Source organism: Notamacropus eugenii, chromosome 2 (genome assembly GCF_028372415.1).
Source record: "Notamacropus eugenii isolate mMacEug1 chromosome 2, mMacEug1.pri_v2, whole genome shotgun sequence".
NCBI lineage: Eukaryota > Metazoa > Chordata > Mammalia > Diprotodontia > Macropodidae > Notamacropus > Notamacropus eugenii.
In genome coordinates this window covers 78142568-78161793 of record NC_092873.1, presented here as the reverse complement: position 1 = coordinate 78161793, position 19226 = coordinate 78142568, and the positions used below count along the sequence as shown (strand labels likewise).

Sequence of the window (19226 nt, the reverse complement as noted above, 5' to 3'; positions counted from 1 at the left end):
CTTTGGGACCTAGAATCTGATTTTATTAAGAAGATAATCAATGGAGGATCACTTTCCAAATGCCCTTTGGACTTTTTTAGTATTGTGTTTCTTTTTACAAGGATGGATTCTTCCTTTGCAGTTCTCCTTTTTTGCTTAGGGCAAAGCCATAGAGAGAGTTGAGAGGAAGTAACCCAGAGCTAAAATTGCAGGGGTTTACTGTAAAATATTATGCCAAATGTGGTGCTTTAAATGATGGATTGTATCATAACTAGTGTTGCTTTAGTTACTGTTTCACCTGGAGATGTGGGGACAGAGATACCGCATGGGACCAGCAAGGAACAGCCAGCTCCCTCTATCAGAGGGGATGCCATGAATGGGGTTCATTTTGAATGGTAGTTGACTTCTGAGCCCACTGAGAACTTGGTGGGTATCTGTGTCTGAAGGTAGCCAGGAGAGAAGGGGGAAGGATGGAGACAGTGTGTTCCCAGCAGGAGTTTTCTAGACAGACCCAGAAGGATTCTAGAGTCATCTAGGTTCTTCTAGAGATCGTTAGTCACATTCACAAAAATTGGAATGGAATTAGCCCTTGAGCCAAAGGTGAGACTTTTCTTCCATCTCTGACTGTAATATTGGGGGAAGGAATCCATAACCTGTCAGATGGCTGATCAATTTATTTTTAAACCAGATCAGTGAGTGGTACTTAAGAGTCTTAATACTGTGACCTATCATCTTTTGGTTTCTTGTGCCTAAGCTATAATGCGAATGTATTTTCATTGAGGATCTATCTTTTTTGCTAGATGTAAGATAAGCAGCAGCATCTTCCTAAATAATATGTCCCAAGATCTCACAGACCATTGTCATTATACACTTGGATGATAATCTAATTTTTCCTATAAAGCTACTTACCCAGTCAGTCAAAAACAAGTATTTATTAAATGCCAACTCTGTACCAGGTGTTGGGCTAGATGCTGTGAATACCAAGACAAAATTGAAATTGTGGGAGATATGTATATATAGTAAGTATATTCACAATGTGTACAAAATAAATACCAGGTAATTTCAGAGTGGAGGATGAGCAGCTGTGGGGATCAGGAACATCTTCATGGAGAAGATGGTAATTGAGCTCAATCTTGAAGGAAAAAATGAATTCTAAGGATCAGAGCTGAGGGAAAAATGAATTCCAGGCATGGAGAATGTGCAAAGACACAGAGATGGGAAATTAAGTGTTTGTGTGAGAGACAGAAAGTACTGTGGCGTTTAAATTAACTGGAACAAAGTAAAATAATTAAATTTATTAACATGCAATAAACCTTATAACTTTTTATATCTGTTTAAAAAAAACTTTTTAATTTAATATTTTATTTTTTTACAATTACATGTAAAACCAATTTTTAACATTCATTTTTCAAAATTTTGAGTTCCAAATTCTCTCCCTCCCTCCTTCCCTTCCATGGCCCCTCCTGGAGACAGCAAGTAATTTATACATGTGCAGTTATGCAAAACCTTTTCATATATGATTTACATGATTTGGCACTGAGTCCATAAGATTTTGGCATATTCTTTAATTACTCCTCGTGAAATCCTATCACATTGGATATTAAATGTACATTGACAAAGGCTTTTTTCCCCAAATCCTCACCTTGGTTATAGCTCATAGATATTTTTTTAGTTGGGACTAAAACAGGCAGGTTCTCACACCATTGAAGCATGTTTATCTCCATATCTTGAATAAATTTATTTTGTGATAAAGGAATGATACAACAAGGTTGTGTTTCAGAATTTCATTCTCCTTGGGAATTTCTTTAATCCTAGAACATTTTTGCTTCTCAATATGTCAGTATTCAACATCCAAATAAAATAATTTTATTTTTCCTTCAATTGGGACAAGGCCCTGGAAATTAAAAAAAATCCCCCAAACATTTTGCTACCTGATGTAGTAAGTGTGATGAAGATTTCCAAATCTTTATAGACTCACCTGGACTTCTGAAAATGGTTTGGTAGTAGCCTTCATTGAAAATGTAAGTTTCGTCAGTAATAATGATCTTTTTTCAGTCTTAAGTATCCCCAGCTTTTTGTTTATTATTATTATTTATTATTTTTGTCCATGGCAAGTGTTTTTTCTTCATAGCGGTGGTTAATAGCATTTTTTAAAAATTAGGCTTCTTGATCTTTCAAAACTAAGAAAGCATTGTAGAGGACTCAGTAACAACATCAGTAGCTGCTAGATCCCTCCAAAGGTCTTTACTTTTCTTTTTCTGAGGATTAATTAGGTTGTTTTTCAGCAATGGTTTGTCAGTTTTCAACCTTATGTTTGGTGTCTATAATTCTGTTTCATCGTGAAATGTTTGTCTTCCCCACACCAACAACTTTGTAATATCTCTAACAGTGCTTGAAATATATGCTTTAAAGTTTATGTGACTTTCGTGTTTTCTTTAATCTCAATTTTTTAAAAATCACTTAATTAAAAAAGCAACAAAAAAGTGAGCAATGAAATACATCTGTGTGGCTTGAAATCTAGTGGGCAACCAAGAGAGAATTAATTCCAGATGGGGAAACCTGTTGAATCTGGTTTCATCTGGTCAAAAAGTCACATGTTCTGAGTTAGCCTAGTATCAGCAAAAGCACTCACATGACCATGGTTGCCGCAAAATAAGACCATATCAAAATGATTTCTTGGTCCATAGAATTTACCCACCATTGCAGACCAATATCATTGGACTGGAAAGAGCATGGAGGTAGTAATGTGTATTCTTGTAAGTCTTCTCTGAGCTGCATGGTATAGTATGACAAGTCTGGAAAGATAGGAAGGGGGTAGACCATGGCACCAAAAGTATGGACCAAAATAAATAAATAGAGTAGTATAGATGAGAGGAGAGTTTGCTGATGATGGCAGAGGAACAGTCTAGAAAATGGCAATGGAAAGCAAATGGCATGGTGACTTCCCCTACTGGCCTAGTTTGGCATGGGCATGAGAAAAGGAGCAATTAACACCACCGAGGATGGCCAGGGATGAGGTATCATTTGGATAAAATCAGGTTTCTTAGAGTTCAAAAGGGAGTGTCAAAAGAGGATGCCACGTATGAAGGAGAATTGGTTAACAATAGAGCTTTGTTGTTGTTTTTCATTAGTTTTAGTCATGTCTGACTCTTCATGACCCTATTTGGAGTTTTCTTGGCAAAGATACTGGAGTGGTTTGCCATTTCCTTCTCCAGCTCATTTTTTACAGAAGAAGAAACTGAAATAAACAGGGTTAAGTGACTTGCCCAGGATCACACAGCAGTAAGTGTCTAAGATCAGATTTGAACTTGGGAAGATGAATCTTTCTGACTCCAGGTCTGGCTCTCCATCCACCATTTCCACTAGCTGCCCCAACAACAAAGCAGGAGAGAACAAGAAACAGGAAGCATCATTTCATGGAACACTTGGACATTTTACCTTATATTTGTGGTGAGCATAAGTGAAAAAAGACCACCATGGAGGTAATTGTAGCTTATGTGCTAATATCCTTTGTAGGAGGTAAAGAAATTCAGTGAAAAAAATGGATATAGGCATAGTTAAATGCACTCAGTGATTTCAATGCAAAGATAGACAGAGAGGGAGATGGCAAAACATATATTAGAAAGTATGGCCTAGGAATGAGAAAAGAAAGAAGTCAGAGGTTGTAGAATGCATAGATATGGAGAGCTCATGATTGGCAGAGTCTTTCACCTACCTGGCCCCTGGAGCAAAGAGAACCACACAACCTGAGTGAAGACTGTAATCAAGTAGGGTAGATAAGCAGTCCCTAGAGAAGGAAACACATGGTCCCAGAAAAGGGGTAGTTCTGGGCAGTCACACCAGAGATGACCGAACCCAGCCTCCTAGAGAGAAGAGGGAGAAATTTGGACAGTTCTGAATCCTGAATCAATCCTCTTAGCAAGAAGAGAAATAAAAATGTAACTTGGGGCTAGAGGATGCCCAATAAACTGACCTCCAATTCAGAGGAGCAAACCTTGCCCTTACTTCCTGACTTTCTTCCTCTTTAATCCACCAATGAGTTAACTGGACTGTGTAAGACTGATGGGGAAGGATTTGTCTCTCAAGAAGACCAAGTATAAGATTCCATTTTAGGGGACCTCTCAAGATCTTAGGGTAATACTCGAAGGCTGAAGAGGTCCCTAGAAGAAGAGTGGTATTCATCAGAATTTGAGGTGTTGATTCTTTTGTAAGCCCGTTGTATTTGTATTCAAATCTGATCTCAGACAACTACTACTGTATGACCCTGGACAAGTCACTTAACCCTGTTTACTTCAATTTCTTCCTCTGTAAAAATGAACTGGAGAAGGAAATGGCAAACTCTAGTATCTTTGCCAAGGAAGCTCCAAATAGAGTCCTGAAGAGTCAGACATGACTGAAATGGATGATGTAATTGTATTTTCCAGGAGAAACTTAAACTAGCCCTGAGTCTAGAGTACCTTACAGATTCCTAGAGGGAAAGTGAGACTCATTGGAGAGAGAAGTTGAGTTATTTAGACTGTAGTCACCTGTGAATCCTTTGTGTATTTTGTATTGCCTGTGGGACACAATAAAGGTTGTTGTCTTAGATTGAGTGCATGAGAGCATGGGGCCATTTTACCTATATCCATCAAGCCCTAAACATGAGCTATATTTTTATATACCTATGGGAGAAAGCTGGGTAGGGGCATGAGCCAGAGGGTGACTTTTGAGAAGCCTTCAACATGGAATCCAAGCCATGAAAGAATATGAGGTACTGAGCTATAGCTTACAGGATAATTAATTTTGTAAGGTTCCCAAGACACCACTTTTTCCCTCAGATATCTGTTACAGATAATAACCCATTTTCTACACAATATATTCCCACTCCCATCTGCTTATTTCCTTTCCTGTATGATGAAGGGGATTTCTTACTATTTCTCTTAAGTATTCTAATCCTGAATCATTTGGGAGTTATTGTTTAAAATTGCTTAGGGCATACTACATCAGAAATACATGGTATAGTATGCCAAGAGTGCCAACTTTGGGTTCTAGCTCTGACACTTATTAGGGACAGATACGGTTTCCTGCAGATGATAATACTTGCACAACCTACATCACAGAGGCTGCTGTGAGGAAAACCTCTCAGAATCTGTAAAGCACCATAGTAATGTGCTATTATTTTAGAAAACACTATCAGAAGATCTTTGTCTGTGCTGTCTACAGTTTTTCTTCTGAGCACTAGAGGGAGATGTTGTTTCTCTTTCTTCCATTTGGTTCACAGACAAGTGTAAATCCTTTGGAAATTTTTTTTTTTACCTCAGAGGAGTCAGGTCAAGGCTCTGTGTATGAGGCAAAATCTGAAATTTATTTCCTTCATGCTAATGATCACCAGATGCTTTGATTCTTTACTGTAACACATGCAGCTTGAATTAACACAAAATAAATGCTGATATACCACGGAGAGTAGAATTTTCTGGCATTAAAAATGTGTGTAGTTACAAAAAAGTAACTTAAAAAGCAGGGATGCACTGGAGCCAAGATCTTACCAGCTTTGATGATTAAAATTTTCAGCATGAGCAATTACACCTTGGAAATTGGCAAGACCTACAAATCAAGGCTTGATTTATTGTTTTGTAGATGGTCTACACTTAGAAAATGGTTGTAATTCATATTAAACTTAGATGTGTGTTGTGCATCTTTTGGGTTTTTTTAAGTCAGTTGTTAAACAGTTAGCAGCACACGGCTTCCTGAGAGTGTTCCTCTTCGCACACTTCTTTTGGGCATCTTAAATGGCTGCTGTCCCCTGATCAGAATTCTAGGTTCTAGGCTAGGGGTCAAAAAGATCCTTCATGAAACTCCCATAGCGTAGCACCCATTCTAGGGCTACTTCCCTACCAATGCAGTTGTTGAGAAAGCAGTGGACTACTTCTTCCCTCAAGGTTCTAGAAGTAGCCTTGAAGGTTGTTTCTGGTAGTGTCACTTATGAGACCTTATCCTATGTGGCCTCCAATATCAATCAAGCAGTAGAACACTAATAGCTGCTAGAAAAAGCATTCACTGAGAAAATTTTACAATAACAGTAGTTATAAAACATTCCACCCAATCTAGGGGGCACATTCTCCCCTTGTAAACTCAAGATCCCTGGGAAGAGTATGAGACATATGTGTCAAGAGCATGCATGACCAAGGTGTACCTCCCAAATCCTGAACCATCCTTTTTTCTTTTAATGGAATTCTCGTGAGGTTTCCCTTAGGTTTCACTCTCTGGGCTTGGTGGATAAGTGACTTTATTAGTCCATAGCCAGTATTTCTCTCTATCATGAGGAGTCACAAATTCTAAAGCTGCCATTGTCCTCAGAAGACTGACTTTCCATATCTATCCATCTGTGGGAGCTTCCTGTGTTGTTGACTCTTGTTTCTAACTCTGGTTGCTAAGGGACCTCAGATAGTTTTCCAAACCTTTCAAAGTTCACAGGGTCAGTTCTATCTCTGAATACTTGTTTACCTAAGATCAAGAAAAGCAAACAAATGAGATGTGTTCATGGACACATGGCAGCTGGATGGGAGATAGGGAAGCTGCTTCTTCCTTTCCTCCTTCCTAAACTTCTTCACCAAGTAACTCACAGCAATTCTTGCCTCATTCACTATTAGGAAGGAAAAGAGCAAAAAGAGCTGAAGGAGGGGCCTATTGATTCCTTTTTATGGGAACTCAGTTCCATGACTCCTAAGTCATCAGACGTCTCCTTGTCACCATATAGCATTAGCCCTGCCCAGGGACTCATAGTCCTAAGATCACCAAGCCTCCCTGTGTGGTTGGATTGGAAGCAAGCTGAGAAATATATGCACGTGGTCTATATAAACCATCAGGAAGGGCAAATCTGAGCATGTTCTAAAGAGTAGACCTCATTAGCCAGTCCCTCCATTACATATGTCTAACTTCATTTTTGTAAAGAGTGTTATATATTTATATTCATAGGTAGACTCATGAGTATTTTATATGTTCCTTGGTTATTGTGAATGAAATTTTTTTCCATCCCTTCCTCGAGGTTTTGTTGGCAATATACAAAAGAGGCGACGATTTTTGTGGTTTTGTTTTTATATCCATCATATCAGCAAGAAAGCTGTTTTTAAAAGTTTTTAAGAAATTTTTGTTTCTTAAAGAAAGTTTCTATTTCAATTTCAAATTCTTCCTCCAATAGCTCCCAGTTTTAGAACTATATTAGCTATAGTGGTGACAATGGATGTGTTTGCTTTACCTTGGATATCATTAGAGAGGCCTTTGGTGTTCCTTCATTACTAATAATGCTAACTTTTGGTTTTAGATGGATACTATTGACTGTTACTAAGAAAACATTTGTTTATATCTATGGTTTTTAATGTTTTAATAGAAATAGGTGTTGTATTTCATCAAAAGTTTTTCCTTCATCTGTTGTGCTTTTTATTGTTTTTATTAGCGGTATGGTCTGATATATTAATTTTCCTAATATTGAACCAAACCTGCATTGCGGGTAGTTGTAATGCTTCTCTAGCCTTCATGCTAATATTTTATTCAATATTTTTCATCAGTGTTCATTAGAGATAATGGCATTTTATTTTCTTTCTCCACTTTATCTGTCCATATTTTAGGTATCAAGACCATATTTATCTCATAGAAAGACTTTGGTAGGGTACCTTCATTCCTTATATTTTTGTAAAAATTTATGTTAGGAGCAAATTGGTTTTTGAATATTTGTTAGAATATACTTGTAAATCATTTAGTCCTGGAATTATTTTGTCTAAGGGTTTCTTTTTACCTTGTTCAATTTCTTTTTCGGAGATTGGATTTTTAAAATTTTTTGGTTATTTGTTCTGTTAATTAGGGTATTTTTGCATTTTTGTAAATGTTCATTTCTGTTATTTATCAGGTTTTGGGGGCATATAATGAGACAACATAATTTCCTTTATTTCTTCTTTATCTCTTTTGTCTTATCACTTTTCACTTTGTTATTTGGTTTTTTTCTTTTTTTAAAAAGTAGATCTTAAAAATACCTTTTGTTTTTACTTCATGTTTACCATTTCTCCCTACCCATTTTCTGAGTGCCTTCCCTTATAACAAAGAATTTTTAAGGGAAAAGGGAAAAACCCAGCAAAAATGATTGATACCTAGAAAAATAACTGATAAACAGGATCTGCTTGATATCTACAAAGGATGGGGGGAGATGGGAGATATCTTTTCTTATATCTCTTCTTTGGGGACAATCTCGCTCTTCATAATTTCTCAATATTCCACTTCAATTACCTGGTTTTTGTTTGTTCTTTACAATTACATTGTTATAGTTATTGTGTATGTGGTTTTCCTGACTCTGATGCTCTACTTTGTGTCTGTCTTCCCATGATTCTCTGTGTTTATCATACTTATTTTTTCTTACAGCATAATAATATCCCATTACATTCAGATAGTCAATCCATCAGTCAATAGACATTTATTAAGCACCTATGATGTGTAAATGTTGGGAAAAAGAAGAAATGCTAACGATGTTTTTAAGGAACTCATGGTCTAATGCATGCAAACAAGCTATGTACAGGATATTTTGGAAATAATCAACAGACTGAAGGCATTATCATTAAGAGAGAGCAGGAAGGTGAGATTTTAGCTGGGATTTGAAGCAAACCAAGGAAGCCAGGAAGTAGAGATGAAGAGACAGAGCACTTCAGGCATGGGGAACAGCCAGTGAAAATGCCTGGAACCAATAGATGGAGGATTTTGTACAGGGAACAGCAAGGAGGCTACTGTAACTGGAATTTGGAGCATGTGGGCCAGATAAGGTGTAAGAAGATAGAAAGATGGTGGAAAGAGGAAGGCAAAAATTTCTCTGACAGAGGAATAGAGGATGAACTGAAGAGGGATGACACTTATTATGAGAGGCAGATCTATGGGCTGTTGCAGTAGTCCATATATTAGGTGCTGAGGGCCTATATCAGAGTAGCTGAGTTAGAGGAGAGAAGGGGGCATAGATAAGAGATGTTACAAAGATAAAATTGACAGACCTTGGCAATAAATAGGATATGAGGGATGAAAGAGAGTGAGAGGTCAAGGATGACACTGTATTGTGAGCCTGAGTGATTGGGAAAATGGTAATACCTTTAGCAGTAATAGGGAGAAAGACAGGAAGGTTTTGGCAGCAAAGATAAAGAGTTCAGTTTTGGAGAGGTTGATGTCTCTCTGTTGGGGTCAGAGTTGGGAGAGCAGGTTCAGATGTGAACGAATTCACTTAGATGATTTACTTCTAATGAAGGGGAGCTTTGTTGACACCAAAGCAGCAGGCTAGCCCTGGAAGAAGGACTAGTAATTTACAGAGGGAGAGGGGCTTGTTTTTATAAGAACAGGATAAGGAAGATGGAAAATTTATGACTCAGGATGAGGGAAACAAGGAATTTTTGTGGCCCAGGATAAGGGGAAAGTTTTATGGTATTCCAAGATAAGGGGAAGAGACTTTAGGACTCTCTCAGGCTGAAGAGGGGCTTCACAAGGTACTGAAAAAGCAACCCTTAACCTTAGAGCACCTTGGTATCCACATCTTCTCTATAGGACATCCATTTTAAGGCATCCAGTAGACAGTTGATGATGTGAGACTGGCGGTCAGCAGAGATTGGATAAGTCGATTTGAGAATCATCAGCGTATAGGGGACAATTGAACCCATGGGAGCTAATAAGATCACCAAGCAAAACAGTAGAAGGAGAAGAGGACCCAGGACAGAGCCCTGTAGGACTTGACCTGGGTGAAGATCTAGCAAGGAAGACTTGAGGAGAAGGTGTGGTCAGATAGGTAGGAGGAGAACCAGAAGAGAATAGTGTCCTGATAACCTAAAAGACAATATTAAGGAGAAGAGGATGATCAACAGTGTCAAAAAATGCAGAAAAGGGTCCAGAAGGATGGGGACATTAGATTTGGCAATTAGGAGATCATTAGTAACTTTGGAGAGAGCAGTTCAGCTGCAGGATGAGGTTGTGTTCATCCTTCATTTCTGAAGAGGACCATGACATCAGAGAAATAATGACATGACTTGCATTTTCCTGTTTTGAGTGAGGGAAGGCTGTGCAAGGTCACCTGCCTCTCTTTCTCCTCCTGAGCCATCTGGGTCCAGTGACCAGATATTCATCAGGATAAAAAAAGGGCCAAGGTCTCCCATTGTAAGCCTGACTACAAGAGTTAAGAAGAGAGTGAGAGGAAAGGAAATGGAAGTACTTATTGTATGGAGATGACCTCGAAGAGTTTAAACATGAAAGGGAGGAGAGATATGGGATGATAGCTTGGATGGATAAATCAAGTGAGGATTTTATGAGGACAAGAGAGATGTGGCAAGTTTGTAGACAGTGAGGAAGCAGCCAATAGACAGGGAGAGACTGAAGATAAGAGAGAGTATGAGTGTACGAGGGGCCAGTCTTCTAGAGGAGATGGGAATGGGATCACTTGTGCAGGTAGAAGGGTTTGCCTTGACAAGAAGATAGGTGAAGAAGGAGATTGTGGCAGATGGCCTCAGATGAGAATGGGAGAAGAGGGAACTCATGGCAAATGGCCTCAGTTTTTCCAGTGAAATATGAAGGTTCTCAGCTGAGAGGATGGGGGAAGGAAGAAGGTGATAAGAGGTTGGAGGAGGAGTGAAAAAGTTTGGAAGAGGCTCTGTATTGCGTGAGAAAGTGAGTTAATTATGGAGGTTTATCCAGTTTCCATTTGATAGTCACTCATTTTGTTTCCAGTTCTTCACTATCACAAAAAGTGCTGTTTATAAATATTTTGGTGTGTGTGGAACCTTTCTGTCAATGACTTTCTTGGGGTATATACCTAGTAGTATAATCTAAGAATCAAAGACTTTAGACTTTTTAGTTATTTTAATGGCATCATTCCAGATTACTTGCAGGAATCATTATGCTAATTACAGATCCACCAACAATGTATTAGTGTACCTGTTTCTCAGCAACCTCTGCAGCATTGACTATTCCTCTTTTTTGTCACATTTGCCAGTCTGTTAAGCATGAGGTAATTTTAGAATTATTTGGTATTATTATTTATGAGATTTAGTTATTTTGATTTGAATTTCTCTTATTGCTAGTAATTTGGAGCATTCTTTCACATGGTTGTTAATAGTTTGCCATTCTCATTTAGAAAACTGTTCATATCTTTTGACCATTTTGCTATTAGGGAACAGATCCTGTTCTTGTGTATTTCTGTCAGTTGTCTATATATCTTGGATATCAAACCCTCATTAGCTATCTGAGGCAAACATTTTTTCTCAGTCAGCTGCTTCCCTTCTTATCCATATTTGTGCACAGACTTTTTAACTTCACGTAATCAAAATTATCTGCTTTATCTTTTGTAATTGTCTCTGTCTCTTGTGACAAATAAGGATTCATCTTCTACCCATAACTGTGAGAGGTATATGTGATCTGGTAATTGCTTTTTAAAAAAAATTTGGAAATTTTATGGCTCTACTTGTGGTATTTTTCTGTGATTCTGCCTCATCTCTTTTTCACATATAATATTTGCTGTAACTTCAGACTTTCAATAGGTTTTTTACCTCTTGTCAAGCACACAAAATTGATTTCATTGCATGAGTGATCTAAAATGTAATTCGCATATTTACCTTGGGGCTCTATGATAAATACCTCATCCCACCACATAACTTATGTTTCTGACCATGAATTCTCTATGCTTTAATTATTTAACCTTGAGAAACTGCTGACAGGCCCAGAGAGGTTAGAGTATTGCACCATTCTCTTTGCCATTAAGGGGTGAAATCGTCATCATGTTGGGAGTTGAGAAAGGTCAGTCCTTCCCAATCCCTCACTGGAAGTCTTGAAATTATACATGATTCAAGTGGAGAAAAAGAAGAAAAAAAAAGCTAAAAGAAAAGCTGACAGAAAAACTGAAAGAAAAGTTCCCAAGTCAGAATTTGTTCTTTTAACTTAAAAAGCGCCCCACCCCTCTGTCACTGTTATGATGTGAAAGAGAAACTACTCAGATTTTGTCATATTGTACCAAAATTCAGAGTCCATTTGACTGGGTGCTTCTGCATGACCAGAAGCAGAGCCCAAAGCTCCCACCTGGTCCAGAAGAATCAGGATGTCAACTCTGAGGATGTTCCATGAGGATGATGCCTATGGTCCAATTCAGCCTCCGCTGAAATTATAAATAATAGTACTTATTAAAGAAGGGAACTTAAACAACAATAACCAGTTGAGATATCAAAGATCAGCAACTTTTAAAGCAATAAATATTTAGGTGCAATTTAGTACATTTCTTAAAAATCTTTGCATTCTTAGCTTATTAATTTGAATCCTCTCATTTTAAATTGTTGTCATCGGAAAATCTTCTGAATTTCTCATTTATCAGTGACTTTGTCCCTGCATAGGTGTGTCATTCATTCCTTCTAGGCTGGTTATAGAAAAGCTTTAGCCTGTCTTCCTAACACTTAAAACTTCTGTGGCTAAAGAGAAAGAAACAGTTAGATGAGATGCCATGCTACAAAAAACCTAAAGTTATTTTTCCCAGTCAGAAGATTACTTTAAATTTTAGATCTTCTTTCTCATCAGCAGTTTGTCTCAGATGCAGTTTTTAGAACTATTTTCTTAAAAGACCTTTATCACAGAATGGGACATTTTATAAAACATTTAAACAAGGTTTTTGAACATAGTATTAAACAGGTTTCATTAAACTCATCTTGCCTCCGTGTTTCTCCTCTCTTTTTCATTCTGGACCTTTTGCCTCATTCTTGGTCCCGACCCAGCTTGGGGGTCTCATCAACTCTTGGTCTCCTCTCTCCTCATTCCTTTCCCTCTCATGCTTTAGGACACTTATGGTGCTCTTTGTGGAGATTCATTTTTGGGAGCGGCTGCTGTTTGAGACTCCTCATTATGTGGTGAATGTAGCTGAGCGTGCTGAGGACTTGCGAATCCTGCGTGAAAATTTGTTGCTCGTTGCCAGAGATTACAACAGGTTGGTCTCCAATCCTCACTCTGTCTTTTTGACTCTTTTTGTTCTGATGTGCATTACTTATGTTCATTCCTGAATACTTTGTCCTTCCAAAACCTTAGCTCTTTCGTAGGGTCCAGAACTCTCAAATTCTGTCCTTAATATTTGGTCCCACAAACTTTGGTTTGAAGGGCAAAATCAAACTGAGTCCCTGCATGCCTGAATGCTAGGCTGTACTTTTTGAGATCAATCCTGGAAGAAACTCAGTTCCCATAGAGGGCAAAATTAGACAAGATTCCTGACAGGGACTTGGCACAGGTCTCAGTCTCTCAATGAGTAAAATAGCATTAAGTGAACTGATTTTATCTCCATATTGATCCTGAATTCCTTCATAATCTTTTTTTTACAATGAGGCTATCTTGGCAGAGCTAAATCCCTTCCCTGTTTTTGATGGAGTTTCTTTACATAGCTAAGTTGAGGGGAGCTGGGAGTAAAGACTTCATTTGAGTGTTTGTTATTTCACAAACACTCTTGATTCCCACCTTAAAGTACCCTGAAGCCCTTCCTTCATCTCACTGATTCTGAAGGAAATCACTAGAACTCTGTTCCTCCTGATTAATCTTCTCTGTTTGTTCCCTGACCCGTCTTCTCATAAACAGGATCATTGCAATGCTTTCCCCAGATGAGAGGGCCCTGTTCAAAGAACGAATCCGTTTCTTGGATAAGAAGATCCATCCTGGACTTAAGAAGCTGCATTGGATCCTGAAAGGAGCAAGCACTTTCTTCATCAATGAGTGTCGTATACATGCCAGCAAGGTGGGTCTTGGTTCAGGGACAGGGAGACCCTAAGGTAGGGTGTTGAGAGGGGGTCCTAGAAGAACTGTCAGTTGAGATGGGAGACTGAGGGAATCAGTGCCCTGGTCATAGGATAGGGATGGGTGGTAAGACACCTGAATCCCAGAGAAATTTTATTTTTACCCTTGAGAAATAGAGTAGATTTCCTTCCTACAGAATTGTGTCACAAAATTCAGGTTAAAATTAAAATTAAAATTAGAAGCAGAGAGCTTTCATAGAACTCAAACCCCCATGGTTGTGTGCCTTGATATATCCAAACAGGTTCAGATGATTGTGAATAGTTTTAAAGCATCCACATTGACAATTGGCTGGAGGGCACAGGAAATATCTGAGACTCTCTTGGTTCGCATTACTGGCAAGAGAGTTTACCAGGATCTAGAGTTTGAGGAGGACCAAAAGGAGCACCGAAGTGTAGTCCAACATAAACTGATGGCTCTACATGAGGAGGTGGTGGATATCATGAGTGAAACCTACGAGGTCTTCAAGAATGATGGCCCTGAGGTAGGAGATCTAGTGCTCTTTAGCAGGGCAAACCCCAGCCCTGCCCTTTTCCCCTTCTTTTCCAATTTCTGCAATTGCAATATCCTTTTTATAGCCTGAGGCTCATTTCTCTCTTAGCCATATCACTCAAAAATATGTTCCCCAGTTCTAAGCATTGTTAACCCTTGGACCAAGACATCCACCTGGTCAGCTCCTAGCTCTCTCCTGCTAGGACTCTGGCTATATCTTCCTGAGGTTTTCCTTTTGTCCAACCTCTTTCTACCAGATTCAACAGCAGTGGTTGCTCTATACGATTCGTTTGGATCGCATGATGGAAGAAGCTCTACGTCTCAATGTCAAATGGTCATTGCTAGAATTGTCCAAAGCTATCAACGGAGATGTTAAGTCCACCCCCAACCCACTTTTCCGAGTCCTTGTTATATTGCAGAATGATGGGCCTGGAGGTGTGGCACAGGTATGAGGTTCCACAAAGATGGGAGACATTCCATCTTCCTCTCTCCTCCTCCTCCAACATCTCCCTACTACCTCAATTGTCCTCTAACCCTAGCCTGACTCCGGGATTTATGGGCCTTTCCCTCTATCTCCTTTCCCTCTCTCCCAAATGCTTTCCTCCTACCACAGCCAGATGCAAAATACCTTCTACCCTCTTGCCCGATATAGGTGGAGTTCTCACCCACTTTGCAGACCTTGGCCACTGTGGTCAACAGTATTGCCGGTCACCTTATCAACACAATCTCTGTCTTCCACCACCTCCCTGAAATTCTTCTCCGTCGAAGGACCAGTCGTGACCCCATCTATGTGATAGTGGGTGAGTCAGGGATACCAAAAATGCACTGGGGGCAAGATATAGCAATGGAGGAGGGAGAATGACCTATAAAAGAAGAGAGAGGTGTATAAAGATAGCACTATAGGTGGGAAGGAGGCCAACTCTTGGAACAGTAGGAAATGTACTGCTGGTTAAAAATATAGTGTTTAAGAATGGGATTTGGATGTCTTGACCACGACTTAAAATACAGGAAAGATGGGCTCCTAGCCAGGGATAGAACAGACCTCAAAAGGACTGATAAAAATTCATTTTCTTGGAGCCTGAAAGGGAAAGAAGAGAGAAAAAACTGCCTTATATATCCACTAAATTACATACCTTAGAAAGTAGCCATAATATAGGAAGAGTAGAAGTTGATCTGCCCCAGAATTAATAGGAGACAAAATTCAAGAAAGAAGCCAGCAGCAAAATCCTGTTCAGTAAAAGCCTATTCACAAATGCACAAAGTATGAATAATTAAACAATATAATATAAAGATCGTAACAAAAAATCAAGTCAACAAGCATTTATTAAACGCAGTGCCAGACACTGTGTTCTTGGGAGTCCAAAGAAAGGCAAAAATAGTTCCTCCTCTGAAGAAGCTCACAGTGTAATGGGGGAGACAACATGTAAATAACTTTGTGCAAGAAGATGTATGCAGGGTAAACTGGAGATAATCTCAGAGGGAAGGTCCTGAGATTAAAGAAGACTGGGAAAGGCTTTTTGTAGATGATGGGATTTTAGCTGGGACTTGAAGGAAGCCACGAAAGCCAGGTGGCAGAGATGAAGGACAGCATTCCAGGCAGGGGAACAGCCAGGGAAAATTCACAGAATGAAGAGATAGAGTGACTGGATCATATTGGAGGGAATAAGATGGAAGAAGACTGCAAAGGTAGGAAGGGGCCAGATTATGAAGCATTTTAAAATCTATAGAGGGTATTTTATATTTAATCCTGGAGGTAATAGCATGTCATGGTGGTTTATTCCTCCATTTAGGAACTAAGTGGAGAATGGACTGGAGTGGGGCAGATTTGAGGCAGTGAAACTAACCAACAGGCTATTGCAATTGTCCACGTGCGAGGGAATAAGGACCTATACTAGAATGGTGGCAGTGTCTGAAGAGAGAAGGGGCCATATATGAAAGATGTTTTCAAAGGCAGAATTGACAAGACCTTGCAAGGGCGTAGGGTGGAACTGAGAGAGTGCGAAGAGTTAAGGATGACACATAGGTTGCAAGCCTGTTTCATTGGGAGGTGATGTCCTTGTCATTAATAGGGAAATTAGGAAGACAGAAGGGCTGGAAAGGAAAAATAATGATTTCAGATCCGGACATGTTGAATTTAGTATAGAAGCAAATGTGATCTCATAGGTATCACAAAATAACTCTTGAAGAGAGTAGTACACTTTATTCAAAAGAAGCAAGATTGGCAAAAAGAAGGGATGAAGGGGAAGGACATAATATAATATTGTATCTCATGTAGAATCTACTAGAGACCATTTGGACACAAAGAGGAAATGGATGAGGAATTTAGGAAACAGACCACAAGTGTAGCAAGATGGAGTAATATAATAGACTATTGATAGAGGATTGAAAATATCTACCCATCTTCCAGAAGTAGGTGGCTAATAATTTCTTGGTTTGCCTTGATGATATTAAAGGAATTGCTCTTCTGGTCCTGATTCTCACAAACCAGGAAGAACTGGTTGCTAGGATAGATGTGATGGGAACCTTGAGGGGAAGTGACCACTTCTAGTACTTGTGATAGAGGAGAGAAAGCTTCATTATCTGGCCCCTACCTCCTCTTCTAGGCTTCTTACACCTTACTCTCCTCCAGTAAGATCCATTGACAATGTCCTCCTTGTGCTTCCTCAAACAAGTCACACCCTCTCCCCATTCCAGGAATTTTCTTTAACTATTCCCCATGCCTGAAATTCTTTTCCTCCTTATCTCTCCTTCTGACTACCAACTTCCTTGACTTCCTTAAAGTCTCATCTAAAACCCCAACTTCTACAAGAAGTCTTTCTCCATCTTCCTGAAATGTTAATGCCTTTCCTCTGTTGATTATTTCCATTTTACCCTGTATGTATGTGTGTATATACATATACACTTATGTATACATGTAAAGATATATAGACAAATACAGATAGATATAGATCTGTATATAGATATATAATTTTTTCAAGGATATACCTAAATGGCCATCGAGCTTTTGCTTGAAGATCTCCAGGGAGGGGGAACTTGGTCCCTCTTGCTCATGAAGAAGGTCATTCCACTTTTACATAGTATTTATCATATATTATAAGTTATATAAACAATTATGTAAACAATATATAATTGTTAGGAAGGTTTCCATCCATCCATATTAATCTACTTTTGTTGTTGTTGCTCAGTTGTTTCAGTTTTGTCTGATTCTTTGTGATCCCATTTGGGGTTTTCTTGGCAAAGATACTAGTGTAGTCTGCCAGTTTCAACTGACTCAAACAAGCCAAAGTGACTTGCCCAGAGTCATACAGAAGCAAGTGTCTGAGGCCAGATTTGAACTCAGGAAGATGAGTCCTCCTGACTCCAGGCCTATCTACTTTGCCAGCTATCTACACTAAATAGATCTGTATCTATAGAGCTATCTCTCTGTCTATCTGGTTTGTACAGCATTGCTTGACTCTTGTTTTCTCCATTAGATTATGAGCTCTTTGAGGGCAGATTTTTATTTTTTGTTTTTATTTTTTCTGAAAGTGAGGGAGACCAAGGTTAAGTGATTTGGGTCACACAGTTGGTAAGTGTTTGAGGTCAGGGCAACTGACACCAGGTCCAACCATAATCTTCTGTATCATCTTGCTGCCATGGGGCTCAATTTGAATCAACAATGTGTTGTGACAGTGAAAAGAGTTAAAGTGATCATAGGCTGAATTTAGAGGAATAATATCCAAGATCTGGGAGATAGCAGTTCTACTTGTAGTATGGTTGGGTCAGACTACATGTGAAATGATTGTATTCAGTTTGGGGCATCACATTTGAGGAAGGCCATTGATCAACTAGAGAGGGTCCTGAAGAACAGAACCATAGATCTAGAGTTGGAAAGGACTTCAGAGGCCATATATCCAACCCCTTTATTTTATAGATGAGGAAACCAAGGGCCAGAGAGGTCAAAAGGAAATATTTGAAAATATTTGCAAATTTTGCAAATATTTGATACTAAAGGCAGTGACAATTTTTCTGTGTGTATCGCCAAGGCAATATTCACAGCACTGGTGGTGACTATGAATACGCCAACATAGTTATCAATCGCCAAGTATAAAAGACTCTCCATATGGAAGGCAGAAGAAAAACACCAGAAAGCCAAATCCCAGAACCAGAAAGCAAAATCCGTCATGGAGACCAAGAAGTTAATAAACATGATCACAGCAGGGGACAAAGCCATTCTCAAACCTCCCCTCCCTCAGCCAGGGCCTTCTCACTATCAAATATCACACTGTGTCAGTTGGCCTGTGTGACCTGACCCCACTCACTTCCTCTCAGTTCCACTCCACCTTTCCTGTTCTGCCTCGTCAGCAAGCTCCTCTTGCCACATGTGACATAGGCTTCTAGGTGATTTAAACAGATCATATGGGCCTATTATGTAATGAGAAAGATCTTTCCATTTAAATTACTATTACATTCAACCCCAATATCTTTCATATTCATTATATCGGTCAGCGGGGCAACTGGTATTACAAGCACCTCGTCATTCCCCCTCAACAAAAGGGGCCCAAAATCATGGGGTAAGGAGTGAAGGTCTCTTCTTCCACAACTACTTCCTGCTGAGTTTGGATGCAGAGCTGTCCCTGCCCCAAGAGGTCCCATTTGAGAGATCAGTTCTTTAGCTGGCATCTAGAGTCTGGTCAACTTCAGGTCCAGAGATGACACATCACTGTCACGGATAAGAGGTGATACCTGGCTCTGCAGATCAAGCATCGGCAGGTGGAAGGTACTAAGCCTATAGGAAACAAATCTGGCAAACAAGTTTAACAGATGAAAAGTCAGAAAACAAACAAACAAAAATAAAAGTATAAGGAAACAATGACCAGAAGCAGGGTAGCTATAGGGTCAATTGTGGTTCTGGAGTCCATAAACCCACTATCACAGCCTCATTCGTCGTAGAATATATGAGTTAAGGGTACAAT

The 19226-nt window shown here is 39.2% G+C and overlaps 1 protein-coding gene across 2 annotated transcripts in view; it reads left to right on the top strand.

Annotated features, from left to right (window-relative positions):
* The window catches only part of DNAH2 (dynein axonemal heavy chain 2), a 127023-nt gene that overhangs the window by 39648 nt on the left and 68149 nt on the right, over nt 1-19226 (top strand). For both annotated transcript variants that reach the window (XR_011974069.1, XM_072641134.1), the window contains exons 15-19: nt 12785-12931; nt 13567-13723; nt 14024-14263; nt 14529-14717; nt 14924-15071. Coding sequence is in view for 1 of the 2 variants with exons in the window: in XM_072641134.1 (XP_072497235.1) it covers nt 12785-12931; nt 13567-13723; nt 14024-14263; nt 14529-14717; nt 14924-15071 (881 nt within the window). In the remaining variant the exon portion in view is untranslated. The remainder of the gene's footprint in view (nt 1-12784; nt 12932-13566; nt 13724-14023; nt 14264-14528; nt 14718-14923; nt 15072-19226) is intronic.